The sequence below is a fragment of the Filicampus tigris genome, chromosome 7, assembly GCF_054856515.1.
Source record: "Filicampus tigris isolate MCC_2025a chromosome 7, RoL_Ftig_1.0, whole genome shotgun sequence".
Lineage (NCBI taxonomy): Eukaryota > Metazoa > Chordata > Actinopteri > Syngnathiformes > Syngnathidae > Filicampus > Filicampus tigris.
The window spans coordinates 13,489,654-13,507,083 of record NC_141223.1 but is presented as its reverse complement, the minus strand read 5'-3'; the positions used below and the strand labels follow the sequence as shown (position 1 = coordinate 13,507,083).

General features: G+C 40.2%; 1 protein-coding gene across 7 annotated transcripts in view; it reads right to left on the bottom strand.

Annotated features, from left to right (window-relative positions):
* The window catches only part of LOC147144835 (cell adhesion molecule 2-like), a 141,269-nt gene that overhangs the window by 30,577 nt on the left and 93,262 nt on the right, over positions 1–17,430 (bottom strand). For 4 of the 7 annotated variants that reach the window (XM_086035757.1, XM_086035754.1, XM_086035758.1 and 1 more), the window contains exon 2: positions 10,995–11,021. The exons of the other annotated variants lie outside the window; for them this stretch is intronic. Coding sequence is in view for 2 of the 4 variants with exons in the window: in XM_086035754.1 (XP_085891880.1) it covers positions 10,995–11,021 (27 nt within the window). In the remaining 2 variants the exon portion in view is untranslated. The remainder of the gene's footprint in view (positions 1–10,994; positions 11,022–17,430) is intronic. 7 annotated transcript variants of the gene reach the window in all.

The following is a 17,430-nucleotide window of genomic DNA, read 5'->3' as shown; positions in this document are numbered from 1 at the left end:
CCAAGATAAATCAATTCTAAATGTTTTTGTTAACTGTTTTGAGAGACGAAGTAAACATAACTGAATGGTTTTTGCAAAGGAGTGCACACCCTATTACAACTGGAATGTGGCTGTGTTCAGACTTAACCAATCACAAACTCATGTTAAATGAAGTCTCTCATTAAACTCATGTTAAATAAAGTCAGCACACCCCTGCCACCATTTGAAGTGCCTCAGATTAACCTCACATAAAGTACAGCTATTCCAGTAATCTTTTGCTGTCATTTTTATTTATATTATTAGGTTTCATTATTAGGTTTTGTGCTTACACTGACTGGCATTTGGAACTGTTCGTAATCCCTTTAGCCTTGTCTAAGGCCACAGTTCCAGCTGTAGAACTGCCTAGAAGCATGACGCTGCCACCACCAAGCTACACTGTGGGTTTGACATTATTTTGGTTGATGTCGTGTTTGCGCCAAATTTTGGAACTATGACCAAAATGTTCAACCTCGGTTTTATCAGATCACCACACATTTTCCCAAGTGATTGGGGGATTTTGTTATCATCCGATGCAAATGAAAATGAAGTGGAACTGGGGCCTTAGACAAAATTACAAAAAGGAAAAAGAAAAAAAATAGTGTAAATACAACATATAGTATGCACTTAATGCAATATAAAAAAGTTAATATTGTGGAAAATTGACCTTTTTTATGTGTGTGTGAAATCTTTTGTTGTCTGCCTATTTTTGAAAAAGTGTGTATGAGCGAGCTGTAAACCATGCAGCAAAATGGAACATTCGTTTTTACTCCAAAATGTTGACAAAAACAAAAATATTTTCATCTTTTCTGTGTTTTTTCACATTGAACATCCACCAGTGGGAATGTGAGAATTAATCACCGCTAATGCTGTGTCTTGACAAAATTGCAATTAATTGGCCGAGGCTAAACGGCGTGGCCCATTTTCCAGCATGTTAAGGGGAAGAGAGGGCGGTTCAACACGTATGCTATATAAATATTCCATTTAATTACAAACTGCAGCGGGCCCCTGGTGGTGCGCAGCGAGAACAAGGAATAACAGAGTTTGCGGTCTCCCAGGTGACTCGCGACGCGAGGCTGCTCGCTCCTCTGACAACTAGCTTGCTGAATAGTCTGCTCCTGACATGGTGTTGAAATCACGGCACACAGAGAGCAGTATGGAAGTTCACCAAGAACGCCAACTGTCATTATCCCTACCCGCAAAACTATTTTCTATTGATCTATATCTATAAGTCTCTCTAAGCTCTTCAAGGAAATAACATCAGTTTTACCGTCAAACGCTTAATATAACTGTGTCGAGTTCCCTCAAGTTCATCTCCCATGAGAGCAGACGCGGATGAAAGTTCTCTGATAAAGTGACTTGAGCAGGAATATTTTTGGCTCATGTCGGTGCGAATTTGCATCATTCCGTCAGATGTGTCATGTGAAAAGGTGCACCCCAAGCCTCCCTGCCAAGACCACTTTGATTCTCCTACAGCCTTTTACAATTTGGACTAACGGTAAGTAAACAGTTACAGTATGTTCACATGTTCTCTACTGTATGTTAAAACAATAGTGCAAAGTCGGTCGGGCCAAAAAAATCCAACATGTTTTTTAAAATCTGGGCTTCATTTTATTTAGATGCAAATGTCAAAAAAAGAAAATTAATTCTTGAAATAACAGTGTAAACAACAATGGAACATTTTATTTGTTATGTTCTCTCTGCTTGTTAGATAGCAGATTACTACATGGATGAGAATGCAAGAGAATACAAAATCAAATGGGACTGTACCATTTTTGAGTCTGGGGTTGGGGACGGTTCTATTTTGATACAAATGTCAAAAAAAAGACAATGAATTCCTTGAATAAAAGTGAAAAAGGCATAGGTTACTTAACAAAAAAAAAAAAAACCTAACACACCTAGAATTCGTTTGGGAATGTACAATGTTTGAGTCTGCGGTTTGATGGACAGTTTCCATGATAAATTGAAGACCACCGAATGTCAATTTTGCTAAAACCGTGTGAACCAACAAATAAAACCACAAAGATATTCTCACGGGATTAGAACCCAGCCCTGCTGCGAATAGCGAAACTCCACGGGTAGTTCAAGCTTTCCCAAAAAGGTTTGTATTTGCTTATTCATCCCTCAAAATGGCGACAAAGCACTTTTTTATTAGGCAAAACTATGTCCTCTCAGTTCTAAAAAACCAAGATGACGCCAGGTAGCACCAAATCATTATTTTGTATGGCTTGGTTGAGTATTTCATCTAATACGGACATCCTCGAATAGGCACTTTTGTGAATGTCAAAACGTGACTATGCCCGGATTGAATTACATGCATCCGCACATTTTAGTAAGCAAAAATGAAGATTACTATGGGATGAAACATCAAAATGTACAGGTAATAAATCAACAGCGTAACCTCGCACTAAAATGACCTAACCGTGCCCTATCTGTTTGAATCAACGCTTTTCATCAAAGCCACGTCAAGCTCGAATCGACGGCTTCTATGAAGACTTGGCCAAAAGCCATTTCTGCGACCTTTTGGTCCACGAGGAGTTTTACGACTGCAGCGTTTTGCACCGCAGGCACGCCTCTTGGCCTTTTCATAAGCCTTGGCTCCAGTTGAAAGATGGCTGGATTTTGCTTTCAGGGCACCTATAAGATGCCAAATGCTCCCCCCCAAGACCAGCTCGGGATACACAATCCATATGGTCCACTAAATGAGAAGCAAACCAAAACGATCCTAATCATTTATCATTTTGCAAACAATACAGTGATGAAGCATTAACGTATATATTGTTATGACTGGCTGTTTACGTGTTGTATCAGTTGCTCTGCAGATATTATGGTCCTCTTATTCTTTGTCCTTTACAATGTCATATAGGCCTGAAGTCTTACAGTTTAAAAGTTTGAGTTACACACTGACACATTGTCAGTACGTCAAACCTTTGAGTGAGGATGCGAACTCTCTTCCAGTCCTGATCTCTGTTGTTACTTTTTGTAACATTTTTGTTGATAAAGACTTTTTACTCTTCAACTTCCGTGTCATATCTGCGTATGGGTTCAAATCCCGCTCCTCACATGACATATATTGGGAGAAAACCATCTACAACAGGGACTGTCAAAACCTTTTGGGTCCAGGGACCCTTTACAGGGAGAGGACATTTTCCAAGAACCCCCTCGTAATGCTAATGCTAAAATAAACATAACTACCATGTGTACCCCTAAATGGCATGGTCATTATGGCAACTAACATATATATCTAGCTCATTTTTAAAATAACTTTTTTAGGGGAAAATAAAGCAGAGAACCACTGATCTATGATCTACGTAACACTTTTCTTTCTTCATTTAACCATAAAAATTGAGCCTGAAATGGTAAATGGTAAATGGACTGTCAAGTGCAGGTATGTCCTAATAACGTGACTTTGTTTTGGTACTACCACTGATTAAAGTTCAATTTTGTCAGAAAACATTTTTTGGGCTGTTTTTCAGACACAAATAAAATTGGAGGTACTGTATATATTTTTTATTGGACTGCAACAGATGATGGCTACTGTACCAGAATGATACATGGCGATATCTGTACTTTATGTTCCCAAAATATATTTTTGTTATTTGTTTTTTGTATGAATTAAAAAAAATGATAGAAATGTTTTTCATTGGACTGTGGCAATGGGCAGTGTTGCAAAGTGAAAATGTGAATGCAAAATGATGACATTGCAGTATCAGTATTTTAAGTCAATAAAAAGTATGTCACTTTTTTCTTTATCAAGTCCACGAAGAAAATATGTTTCTTGTTTTTTGGCAAAATATAAAAAAAGCTCACAAAATTGGGAGATGCGTGTTTTCCATTGAACTGAATGTGTATATTGTGCATGTACTGTACTGTAACAAACAATGATGAATCACCTCTCGATATTGTTTTTTTCTGGTCAATAAAACCTCTATGTATCTCCAAATGTGGTCCTGGTTTTATTTTTATCCAAAACACAAAGTCATTTTTCCCTTATTTTGTAGCATTAAGATAAATAGTACACACAAACTTTGGCACCAATATATTGATATTTGATGACACAGATACAATATCGCCATGTTGGTAGTTTCTGTCCAATAAATACCATGCGCATCGTCTTCGTTTTTTTTTTCCCTACATTTACTACATTACAATACTACATTTTTTCACATTTTAAATCTTTGGGGGGTGATTTTCAAAAACGAATGAAAAACTCAGCAGTATCCCCAGTTGATGCTGGGGTATTGACACTGTATCATAAAAGACAATGACACAGTATGCTCCAATGCCAGATAGCCATTTTGTCCTACTCCTTTTCAACAACATTTAGAGGACTATGAAGCGACGGACAAGAGAGACCTCATCTAATATAACCACACCGACAGCGGCAGTTACGTCAAGGGAGTAAAAATCCTATTAATGCATTCAATCAGGTTCAGTTCTAATAAGCACCCTGGTGAAAGTCACGAGAGTTACACCCACTTAACCTTCACTCCAATACATTTCACAACCTTTTCATTAATTCTATCGCCGCCCGGCTGCAAATAAAGATATTCTTACACTTAAAATGAAATCTATTGCTCCTTTACCAGCCTTGGTAATAACGCAACGGCAGCAGCGAGAGTTTAACCAGCAAACACAGAAGGCTGAAGGCAATTTCAAACGGCTAACAGCTTCCCGTGTTTAAACATCACCACGCTTCGGTTATCATTCACGCCCCAGCTCGAGAAGATGGGAACTGAGCTAATATGTGTTCAAATGCAATTTGCAATTAAATGCAACAAAGGCGAGAGGGGACAGGGATGGTCACACATGGTTTGGAGGCTTCAAATTTACAGAAGGGACGACGTTTAGGAAGAGATGTACAGTAAACCCCGCCCCCTCCATCGCAGGGGTTACCTTCCAGATCTGCAATATAGAAACACCCCATTTAAATACTCTAGGCACGTTTCATACCATTTATGACCTTTTTTTAAATACATTTTTATGGTCTTTTAACACACCATAAAACATACAAGAAATATTCAAAAACATTTTCAGAACCACTGAGACAAAAATATTGGACAAGCATTGCAACAGTGTACCGCCAATCCCTTTACAATAAACAAATCTCAAATTTTCCAAACCAACAAACTGAATTATCCTCTCACCAATGAACCTACAGCCAATTATTTCTGCAGCCATAAAATGCAGGATGAATTGAGGATGGACACATTCAAGAATCTTTCTAATCTCTTCAGCAAAAATGAGGCTGTGTTGAAACACTTCCTGTTTTCTTTTTTTCTATGAGATTTACAGAGTAAAACAAAATCTTGTGTCGTAACCTAGTGGATAAAAGTGGAATTACACCCCAAGCCACGATGGAGGTGGGATTATTGTATCTCTGAATTGTGTTGGAGGGAGCATTACATTATCGTGAGCTTTTATACAGTATCGTGAGTTCGCCAACCTCCTCAGAATATCGTGATAATTATCGCATCGTGAGGTTCATATTGTGATTAGAGCCGTCCCGTCTAGTCGACATTGTCAACGTCACCGATGATGTAAATACGTTGGCACGCACATACCGTCGAGTGTCGATGATGTAAAGATGTCAACACGTGCATACCGTCAGTTGTAAATAAGTGCGCACAGCAGAAAAGAAAGGAGACCAGCAGAAATGGCGGCGGTGCCGGTTCGTGCGTTCAGGGCGGGAAAGAGGAGAGCGGCACCACAAAGCAGCTAAAAAGCGGACAAGAAAGTCCAAAGTATGGACATATTTCAACAAAAAGTCAAACCACATTAGCGGTAAACAAACACCTGAAGCGACGTCACCCAGGTGCTGCTGGAAGACGACAGAAAGCAAAAAGTTAAAGGATCGTAAGTCCATCGAACTAACTACTAATATGACCTGGTTATACTGAACTTGCTGTTATGTGCGACGCATTATTAACGTGCATCGTTAAGTTTCATTTCTCGAAGCAGCGGGTTGCAGTCAAAATTACACAACGTTGTGTTTCAGCTTTGTGCATTATGGGGCTAACGTTAACAATTTCACTCCAGTCAAATTGTGTTGGTGCTTGCAGGTATCCACAAACGGTAACACGCGACATCTGTTTATATATCTAAACCGCTGCTGCCTCTGTCTCACCGTCTCTGTGCAGACCCTGGGCGCACCCCGGAATGCACATTGTATTTAGGATGATGTCCTGCTCCCACTGCTTAAAAAACGCAAACATTTTTTTTTTCAAGAATATGTTCTATGGAATAAGTCAGGGCTCAGATTCAGAAAACAGGTCACCCATGATTGGTCGTTGTGAGACGTGAGTGTTCATTCAATTTCAAAGTTTTTTTTTTTTTTTGTACTTTAACAAAGAAAGAATTTTAAAAAGTGTTCAGAAGTGGTTGTGTAAATTAATAATCATCAACCCAAAACTTGCTGGGTTAGTCAAAAAAGTAATTGTTAGACCAATCGACTAATCAGAAAAAATAGTCGATAGATTAATCGAGAGAAAAATCATCGTTCGGGACAGCCCTAATTGCGATATTATTGTATCGTGACATTTGGATATCGTGACATCCCTACTTCCAAGTAGGTTTCAATTTCCTTCAAATAAATACATAAATAAGTCAGTGGAACCTGCTGGTGAGGAGTTAAATCGAGTGGATGTAGTAAATAGTTGTACACAGATGATTGCAAGACTGCCTTTTCAAATTGGACTAACTGGACTGGCTTTCAGTGTTTAATTTTAATATCTGTCCTCCACATAGCTCCACTTTTCAACCGTTCAAAGCATGCAGAAGAACATTACACCATTGAATGTTTTTTTTTTTTTTCTGCAAGGGGCCTTGCTACTGAAATGAAAAGCTTATGTCATTTTTGCTATTGGATAATAAAGTGCATGCAAAATGATTATATGGCTTCCACTGTGTACTGTATGTACTCGTCTATATGTTCTTCCCGTTTGTGTGTCTACCATATTTAATGCATGAAAATATCGAGCAATTATGCAAACAGTGTGTTAAATGTGTGAATATGACAAAGTCATTAACTGGCTCATATAAGCAAGATAAGACTTTTTTTTTTTTTTTTAATAAAGTGATCCTTGAAGGCAACACAACATCTCCACACGTCGTGTCACCTTCACTGACCTTCCGCGCCAGCCCAAAGAGGAATAACACATATTACGCCTAAATTGTTGCAATAACGAGAGAAAGGTCATATTTATCACCGCCAGTCATCGCTCACGCTGACAAAAATGTTGTTAACGCTAACACTCGGGCAATAAAGCCTCGCCGCCAAGCTATTGCTCTCCTTGATTGGAAAGATTTAAGAAGTCTTTAAGGACGCTAGCTAATTAACACTAAATCTTACTCTGATCCATTAGTGGGAGCTAATCGCTAAATTACCTGTCCAGAGTGAGGCATGTCTTCAAACTTGAGATGTAAAGCAGGTCTGGAGCTGCCCGTCACCCTTCAGAATATACGAGGGTCACGTTGGGCCAAACGGGCCTTTCCGATATCCCGCTGATCCAGTTATGGAAAATCCATATGCAATTATGGTAAAAGCAACATCTATGATTGCTTTGGGCCGCATTACAAATGGACCCCATGTCACTCCTTGTCTCGGAGTCTTTGGACCAGACAGTTCAGCAAAGCAGGAATGGCGGAAGATGGATTTAAGATGTAAGTCTTGTTTTAACCTGTGCAACTTTTAGGGGATTTATGGTAGCCTCTTTTAACATACGACATTTTGGGTGGCTTTACGGTAGTCTTGTTTTAGTATTAGCAATTCTTAGTAGAGTTACAGTACTGTTGTTTTAACCCACACAAATTAGGGACATTCACTTTAGCCTTGTTTTAACCTGCACAACTATTGGGGGCTTTACAGAAATCTTATTTGAATTAGCACAATTTTTATCCGATTTTCATTTTTATTCTTGTTCTAATCTGGACAATTTGGGGTAATTGATGGTAGTCTTTTTTTTTCATCTGTGCAATTTTGAGAGGATTTATTGTAGTCTTGCTGTATTTTAATCTGCACAATTTTCTGTAGATTTAAAAGAATAGTAGTTGCTTTAACCTACACGTTATCGGGGAATTTATGGTAATCTCATTATATATATATAATAATTATTATTATCATGGTAATCTCGTTATAACATGCACAATTTTTGGAAGATTTATGGTGGCCTTATTTTAACCTGCACAATTTTGAGGGCATTTATTGTCGTTTTTTTTTTTTTTTTAATGCTGTTTTCTTTTGTTGAATTTATGGCTGTCAAATTCTAATTTGCATGACATTTTACGGATTGACAGTACTATTTTATTAATCTCTGGATTTCCTGTAGTATGTTTTAACTCGTAGCAATTTTTGAGGCATTTACATTGGTTTCGTTTTAATTTGCACATTTTTTGTTGATTTGACTTCATGTTGTCATGTTTTGACTTCTGGATTTATTGTGGTGTGCTTGATTTCAGACTTGCATAATTATTTGTGGATTGACAGTATGTAGTATTATTTTAATATTCATCCTTACATAAGTCTCGTTTCAACCTGTGCAACTTTTGGGGGATTTACAATGGTCTCTTCTTAACCTGCTACAGTAGTCTTATTTTAACTTGTAAAACATTTTGGGAAATTACAGCATTGTTTTAACTATGGTCTTGCTTTATGGCAGTCTAATTTCAATTTGCACACCTTTATTTTTTGACAGAACATTTGAGCATCCATTCGTTATCTGTGAAGGCTTTAATCAGTTGGATCATGCTACGTGCTTTGCAGTTAGTGCGATGTTTAATGAGTTAATTAAAATGTTAAAGAAGCCCATTAAATGGAAAGGGAAAAAATGCAATGAGCAGCACTCTCTGTCAAACAGGACATTTTTGTTTTTGAGGCTGTGAACTGAGTAACTGTGCTCGACTCAGGCGGTGCCGAGCAAAGTCCTCCCCTGTGATTTAACGCAGTGGGGAAAGGAAGGGACGGACTGGCAATAAATAGAGGGTTAGTTCTTGTCATTGTCTGTTTTGTGAGTCTCAGCAGGAGGAAAGAAAGGGCAGACGGGTGGGGGGTGCAGTGGGGGGTACGAAATGTCCACATCCGAAAGTGGGTCAGAAAAATAGTATCGTCTCCTGGTGAACAATATTAACTGTAAAGAAGGATGAACTACTGATAAAACAAATGATGTATTTTTGGGCTGTGTACACATACATGTGGGGACTGTAAAACACGACTATAATGGTAACAGTCATTTTAGCCAATCAGAAACCTGAAGGAAGTCAACTCTGCAAAATGCCTGAAAATGGTAAACTGGGGAATACTGGACTCATGTGTTTAGACAGGATGGTGAAGTGGATATCTCATACCTGTCAAGTTGTACGCTTTCGGCGTAATTTGTACAGGTGGAAACACCTTTTCAAACATGTACGCCAGACATCGCCAATCTGTATGGCCAATGTCAATTTTATCAGTGTTATCCGTTCGTGTTTTTGTCGGCCAACTGCAGTCGGGAAACGCAGGGGAGAGCTTTATCAAGTTGCCTCCCGGTACGTGGCAATCGCAGGTCGTCGAAAAGGGCGAGCCCAGTGGCCCCGCAACACACGTCAGAGGGATACAAGGGTTTTGTGCGCTCTACCTCACGCATGTGCACAACACACCCACCCGTCACACGCAAGCTGTCACAATACCTGCAACATCATGTTTACTTTTTTTTTTTTTAAGATGATTTCCGATCACCTGCCAGCAGCCATTCGAAAACGTGTAAGATTATATACAGACATGTACGGACAAATGACAACTTTTGAAAGATTCAGTACACAGGTTGACAGGTATGATATCCAGATAAACTCATTTAAAACCATGAACACACACATTAATGGCATTTATGGAAAACAAAGTCATAACACTTTTATAAAATTGTAATTTTGGTGAGTATCGAATGATATCAGCAACAATAAATATGACAAATATGGGAAGCTCTTTGTGCAACCTCTCAAATGATGAGGTGTCATGCAATACGGTTTTTTGAAAACAGATTTTTTTTTTTTACCTTGTTACTAGTGAGAATAACAAGAAGTAAATGGAAACTTTGCATATTTTTTAATTGCCAATAAATGGTTGCATAATTTTTTTTATGCATTAGTCATTGTATTAAACTCTTTCACTTTCTACATTTTGATTTTGGAAAAAAAACTAAGCTAGTGTTTTTTGTCCTTTGTCACCACATGAGAACATATTAAAAAAATGATTACAGGTTTGGAAAGCCCTCACCCTGGCCATTCACAGGATGTACTCAAATGGCTTGTTGCAAAATCATTTTTAACCCTGTTATTAGTGAAAATAACAAGATCTGAACAATGTTGTCAACGATGACCAAAATGTTTCGTTAACGACCCTTTTTTTCATGACGATAGCGAGACGTTGACGAGTTAAACGTGGATCTTTGATGACTAAAATATGAAGCGACGTAGATGAGTTTCCTTTGACTAGGCGAGACTGGGCGAAATTGATAGCGTGTGGTCTGTTACACGTTCAAAATCGTCCAGATTTTAGAATGTCGGTGCCAAGTTTTGATTCCTCGTTAGCCGCGTGGAAGAAGCACAAGTAATGTGTGCGCACGGCGCGAAACCCCTTGCCATGGCTTCTCATATGAGGTATGACTCAATATGGTCTGTTGTGATTTTGCTATTAGTGAAAATTAAGACTGGCAAACTAAAATTACAGCTGATGTCCTTGAATCACCCTACCAACCCTGAGCCTGTGCGTCATTACCTGCATGCTCCTACTGTAGAGCGAGCATCAGCAAGCCTCTCTTGCACAAGAATAAAAGTGAAGTGAAGAAAAACAAAACGCTTTGCAACGAGCGCCATGTGTGAATGCCCCCTTGGCTCTGGAGGTGGGCCGGGGGTGGGGGGGGGGGATAAAAAGGCCAAGCTACATGCGCTTTATTGCTAGCGGTGTGCAACATAAATCATGTAGCAAGAAAATGGAGGCAATAACTCACCTCTGGGTTTGCTTTTTGTCCCTTCCACTGATAGCGTGAGGGGAGGGGAGCGAGAAAACAGCATGTTAGATAGGAAGCGTGGAGAGGAAAGACACAGAGATAATTATCAGCCGGGAGGAAATATACGCTTATATTTAATACAGCACATGGTGAAACGTGTTAGTCAGGTACTCTTTTATCACAAGCAAGACTGTCCGTTAACAAATGTGTGATTTATCACGGAGTGCAAGGACCCTCTTTTTGTCTACATGATTGTGCAAATCCAGGCTCCAATGTGGTTGCAAGCATATCGTGCTCTTTAACACCAACATTTTAATTAAATGACATTGAAGTATGCCTAGTCACTCATTGAGCATGCAAAGTGAATGCTAAGCGAAAAGTTGCATTTTTCTTACATGGAGCATTATATACTGCTTGCTATCTTGAATAAAGGAATAAAGCTTGTTTCCACGACAACAATACATCAAGCTTGCCAGGAAGCCTTAGTTTCACCTTCTCATGACATAGTCTCATCAGGTGATTGCTTGATTTTGCGATAGATTTGGGCAAACCATCTTCTGCATATATGCAGCATATCATGCACTTTTGCGAATAAACAAGCTTATGTCAGTGAAAATGAGACAAAAACCGGACTATTCACACAAATGTCCAGCATGCAATGCGAAATACTGCCAGGTTGATGTGTCCCCTATATGAGTCCATCATTGTCTTTTCTTCATCTAAGCAGCGCATCATGAACTGTTGGCAAAAATTCACAACAAAGTCATTAAAGCGGAAGTCAACCCAAACATATTTTTGTCAAAAATATATTCCCAACAGGCCCACTAATTGAAACACGGCATTCTGATTCATTTTGCGTTTGTGGAATATAAATTAAGCATAAAAATGCACTCGTTTTTAGCCGTCTCTGGGGCGGCCATTTCGTCTTCTGTCGACTGAAAATGACATCACAACTGCTCACAACGACCAATCACGGCTGACCTGTTTTCTGAATCTGAGCCATGATTGGTTGTTGTGAGCAGTTGTGATGTCATTTTCAGTTGACAGAAGACAAAATGGCTGCCCCCGGAGATGGCTAAAAATGAGTGGATTAACACTTAATCCACAAACGCAATATTTATCAGAATGCCCTGTTTCAACTAGTGGGCTTGCGTAGAATATATTCTTGAAAAAGATATGTTTGCGTTGACTTCCCTTTTAAGACACAACTATCCAAACATCGGGCATGTTGTTCAAAATCCAGCCAGGCTGATTTGTCTCCCATTCTGTGGCCAAAATCTTTTTCTAATGCCGCATGCAGCATACCATGCACTGTCTTGAATAGAAAAGTTTCTATCCATGACGACGACATGAAAATACAACGCACAAAAATGTAAACTATGACAGCCAGGCTGACTTTTCCTCTGTTTTTTTAACTCAATGTCTTTGTTTTCTTATGTAGCAGGCAGCATATTGTGTCCTGTCTTGAACAAAGAAATAGATTTTTGTAACACTTACAACGAAACCACGTCAAGCATGTAATGTGACACCCAACCGGGCTGATTTGTCCTCATTTCTGAGTCCCGTGTCTTCTTCCCGTGTCACACAGTAAGCAGCATGTCATACGCTATCCCGAATAAGGAAGTCAGTTTCCGTGACAACAACATTTGTTGAGTGATTTGCTCTCATTATGTGTTTATACTTGTTTTCCCCCCTATGATTTGTTTGTTTTAATGGCAACCTGCTGACGTGACCTAATCAAATGGAATGAATGACACCTGTGGAAATAAAAACCCGTGTACCCATAAAAGCGGATGTTCACGCAAAGAGAAGCAACTTGTGTTGTGTCGTCACGCTGAACGTTGTGCTAAAACTCTGCCAACAACATTAAAGCACGACTATCCACACATTGAGGATGCAAAAATAAGGCAGTCAGGCTGAGTTGTTGCCTTTATAAGTCCAATGCAGTCTTTTTATTTTAATGTGAGAGCAGAATATCATGCACTGTCTTTAACAAATGAACTTATTTTCGCATTCTATGCGACAACCATTCTGAAATATCCGATACCTTCTTTCTAAGCAGCACATTGTGCATGGTCTTGAAAAAAAGAACAATGTGATTATGATATGATATGATGTATGGTATTGGTGCTGTCATGTGAAAAACACTTATCTCCATTTTTTTTCATTTTCTTATTTTTACTTGAATCATGTTTCTGCTTTACAGAAATCGCATTAAAGTGAAAATTAAAAAATGTATGATATGATATGATATGATATGATATGATATGATATGATATGATATGATATGATATGATATGATATGATATGATATGATATGATATGATATGATATGATATGCGGATGTTTGTCTCTGTGTGCCCTGCGATTGGCTGGCGACCAATTTGGGGTGTCCCCTGCCTACTGCCCGAAGACAGCTGGGATAGGCTCCAGCACGCCCCGCGACCCTTGTGAGGATAAGCGGTATCAATAATGGATGGATGGATGATATGATATGATATGAAAATACAACAATCCACAAATCAAATATGCCAGCCAGGCTGACTTCTCCCCCAATTCTGACTGTCTTCTTTTTCTTATGCAACAAGCAGCATGTCATGCACTATCTTGAACAACGAAGCCGAATGGCGCAACATCAAAGTAGGACTATTCACAAGAATTTAATGTTGCTGTCCACACATTCATCTCGCCTTTGATTATAGAACGCTAACGCGGTTAACTATGCCAAATCTGACAGTTCTTTTGAAATCACTGTGTTGTCTCTGAAAGGATTATGATATAGCGAACAAGGCAAACAATTAAGGGCTCCCAAAAAATGCAAATCACAAAGTAAATCATTCCCATGAGGCCTAATTTGGAAGACGGCTGCCAAGACGGCGACGAGTGGATAATGTTCAACCAACACCTTGATTACGTTCATCATCCCTAATTGTTTCTCTTCAGTGGTTTCAGACAGAGACGTGTCGGCTTGAGATGCACTTGAATCCGTTCCGTGACCATGTTCATAACTCAGGACATCCATCCATCCATGGAACTCAAAACATCAAACAGCATTGTACTGCTCCTATTGACACACATGGCGACAGTCACGGCTCATGAGTAAGCTGTGCTAATATTGGTAATGTTTTGCAGAGGATAGACAGGAGAAAATATGCTTGTGATTATTGTTACATCATCTGACTACATGCATTGCTCCACCGTGTGCGTTCAAGTATTTAGTGCTTATTATAACATTGTCACACCTATGCTATTTGTGTGCATGTCCATGACGTTTTGGTTTTGCATAGGCATTGCTGTTAAGCTACTTTAGTAAGGCAAAGTTATGTAATTTGGTAGTCGTGATTAAAGCATATACTGTATATATGCCATATCATTTTTCATTGCCATATCATTATCGCAAACGTTCATATCTATCTATCTATCTATCAAGGAAAATGATGATAATGATTAAATAAAAATGATAGAAAACGAAAAATGGTCAATTCAAGTTTGTGACATGGCTGAGGGTGCTGGTGACATTGTTACTCGCATTGATGTCATTGTCAAGGACAACCTATTTGGCTTCTTATCAGCCTCGCGTCGGCAAAAATAGCAACAACTTTTTATGTGACGCGATCAATGTTGAAACGACAACTTCCTCTCTGCTGATATGTGAGAAGTGCGGCCATCGATCACAACAACAGTTGACACGTTTGCAGAGGAGGCGCTTTGAGAGGCGGCCCTGTGTGTAAGTAACACAAGTGCGTGCGTGCGTGTGTGTGTCCCATTTTCTCACTACATTTTCACACATGCAGCACTTTTCCTGTTATTGCTCAAACATAGGATGGAAAAAATAGTCATTTGTTTTCATTAAAACAACCGCAAGGGAAACCTTTCATGAAAAGACACTAAATCTAACACCTAAAAGACAAAAAGTGATCCAAACTTGCACAGATATGAATAATTATTGGGTTTGGTGTTACTGTGGGCAACTTCTTTTTACACACATGTATGTCAATTAACTTATTTTCTTTACACTTGATGTAAACGGTTGACAACGAGATTCATCTGTGATGTGACTTATTACACTTGCCTCATTTGTTATTAATTAGGGAGGCACGATAACTGTCAGACAAATATTTATCGGACTGATATTGGGGGGAAATTACATCTTGTCTGATATCAGCCAATCTAGACCAAGAAATCCCTCAACTGTACCAACATTGGTCTGATTACTGTCACTTTAAGAACGCCAAGCCTCTACTGCATGATGAAGCAGGTAAACATGGCGCAGCAACCACCAAATGTAGGCATTTTTTTTCAAACTTATTTAAAATGTAATACATTTTTATATTAGAAGATTCATAACTGTTATTCATGTCCATGAGCCGTCACCTTATTGTGGTTGAGGGGTTTGTGTGTCCCAATGATCCTAGTAGCTAAGTTGTATGAGGTCCTAGAACAGGACAAAAAAATGAAAATATTGGATTACGTGTCCACTTGCCCAAATGCGGGTCACCGGGGTCCCCCTCTGCAGCCAAGCCTGGCGGTGGGGCTCGTTAGCGAGCGCCTGGTGGCCGGGTATGTACCCATGAGGCCTGGCCGGACTCAGCCCGAAAAGTCGACTTAGGTCGGGTGCAGCGTGAACTAGGTGGACCTTGGCAGTCCCATCCGGCAACAGAAGCTGGCTCCAGGGACGTAGATCGTGCTCTGGCAGGGAAGGAGCCTGAGCTGATGTGTGAAGTCGAGAAGTTCCGACTAGACATAGTCAGGCTCGCCTCTTCACACAGCCTGGGCTCCTGTACCAGTCCTCTTGAGAGGGGTGGGACTTTCTTCCACTCTGGAGTTGCCCACGCTGAGAAGCGTCGAGCAGGAGTAGACATACTTATTGCCCCCTGGCTCGGTGCATACACATTGGGGTTCACCTCGTTGGACCTTCGGCTGGGGGACAGGTCCTGACTGTTGTGCTGGAGAGCGTTCCTGCTGGGGACTACCTCATTTTCTTGAGGTATTCACTGCTCACGTGGGGAAGGGTGTAACTAGGACCGGCTACCGCGATCTGACCCTGAGCGATGTTCTGCTATTGGACTTCGGTGCTCGTTACGGATTGTCCATAATGAACGTCATGTTCGGACATAAGGGTGTCAAGTGATCACCACCAGGGGGTGTGCTGGTTCCCATGGTGGGGGAAGATGCCGGCCTGTTGGGAACGTCTAGCAGAGTACCCTGTCAGAAGGAGTTTCAACTCTCACTACCGGCAGAACTTCACTTCCATCCGAACGGAGATGCAGGGGACATTGAGCCTAAGTGGACCATGTTCCGTGTCGCCGTTGTCGAGGCGGCTCACCTGTGGTCTTAACATGGATGGTGCTTGTTGTGGCAGAAATTCCTGAACGCATTGGTGGAAGCTGAAGAAGGAGTTCTATCAGACCGTTTTAGCTTGTGGGACTCCTGGGGCAGCTAATGGGTACCGGCTAACCAAGCAGAACACAGGTTCGGCAGTCGCCAAGGTAAAAACTCGGGCGTGGGAGGACTTCAGTAAGGCCTAGGGAAAAAAACAGTCATCGCATCCCTATGATTGATGCTAATTGTCAAATGAGTGGTTTAACACATTAATATGACAGTGGTAAACTTCATTTTTCCACTTCTAGGCCAGTTGAGAAGCCTAAAATGAGATGCACGAAGTGCCGAGTCACTCGTAAGTGGATGTAGCACAGTACTTTACTTACGCCGCCTCTGAAGAACACCCACATAGAACTCCGATTAACCGTGTGCAGGATAAACTGAGATGGCTCACGAAACGAATGAGCACCATATGTGTGCCGAAACAAAGAATGTCAGTGGCAGCCAGATAAGGAAGCGATGAGAAAAAATAACTAATAGAACCAGGCAGGCAGACTACCAATCTCTTTGGCCATTCCTCCACTGGAAAGTGTCCTCAAAAGCAGCACAAGGCGCTATCTGGCCCTCACCTCCATCAGCGTGCCATGACAAAGTCTCTTGGGACGACTGGTGTGTAACTAACCCACAGAATGGGAGCATTTCATCACATTCTGCTCACGCGCTCGCACCCTCGGGTGGATCACCAGGCGGCATGAGAAAGAAGCTCGGACGAGTCGGCTGGTGAACGGCAGATAACTGAGATTTGGTTTATGAGAACACATGCATCAATCGCAAAAAAAAAAAAAGTTAGTGTTTCCCACAGAACAGTTTAGCTAAATAGAAACACTTGTTTTTGCTCAATGACGTTACTGTTGCAGTGTAACGGCTAAAAACAAAAACAAAAAACGCATAGGTTAAAAAGCTGAGGATATCAAAACAGTGTAGAATCCTGAATGAAGCTAAGATATCTCTTTTTGTAAGATATACAGACCATGTAGTTTTAGAAAGTAAAGACAATTAGTCTTCTGTGACGTTAACATACAAGTTCTTGTCAACATCAAAGACAAGTTAAAAT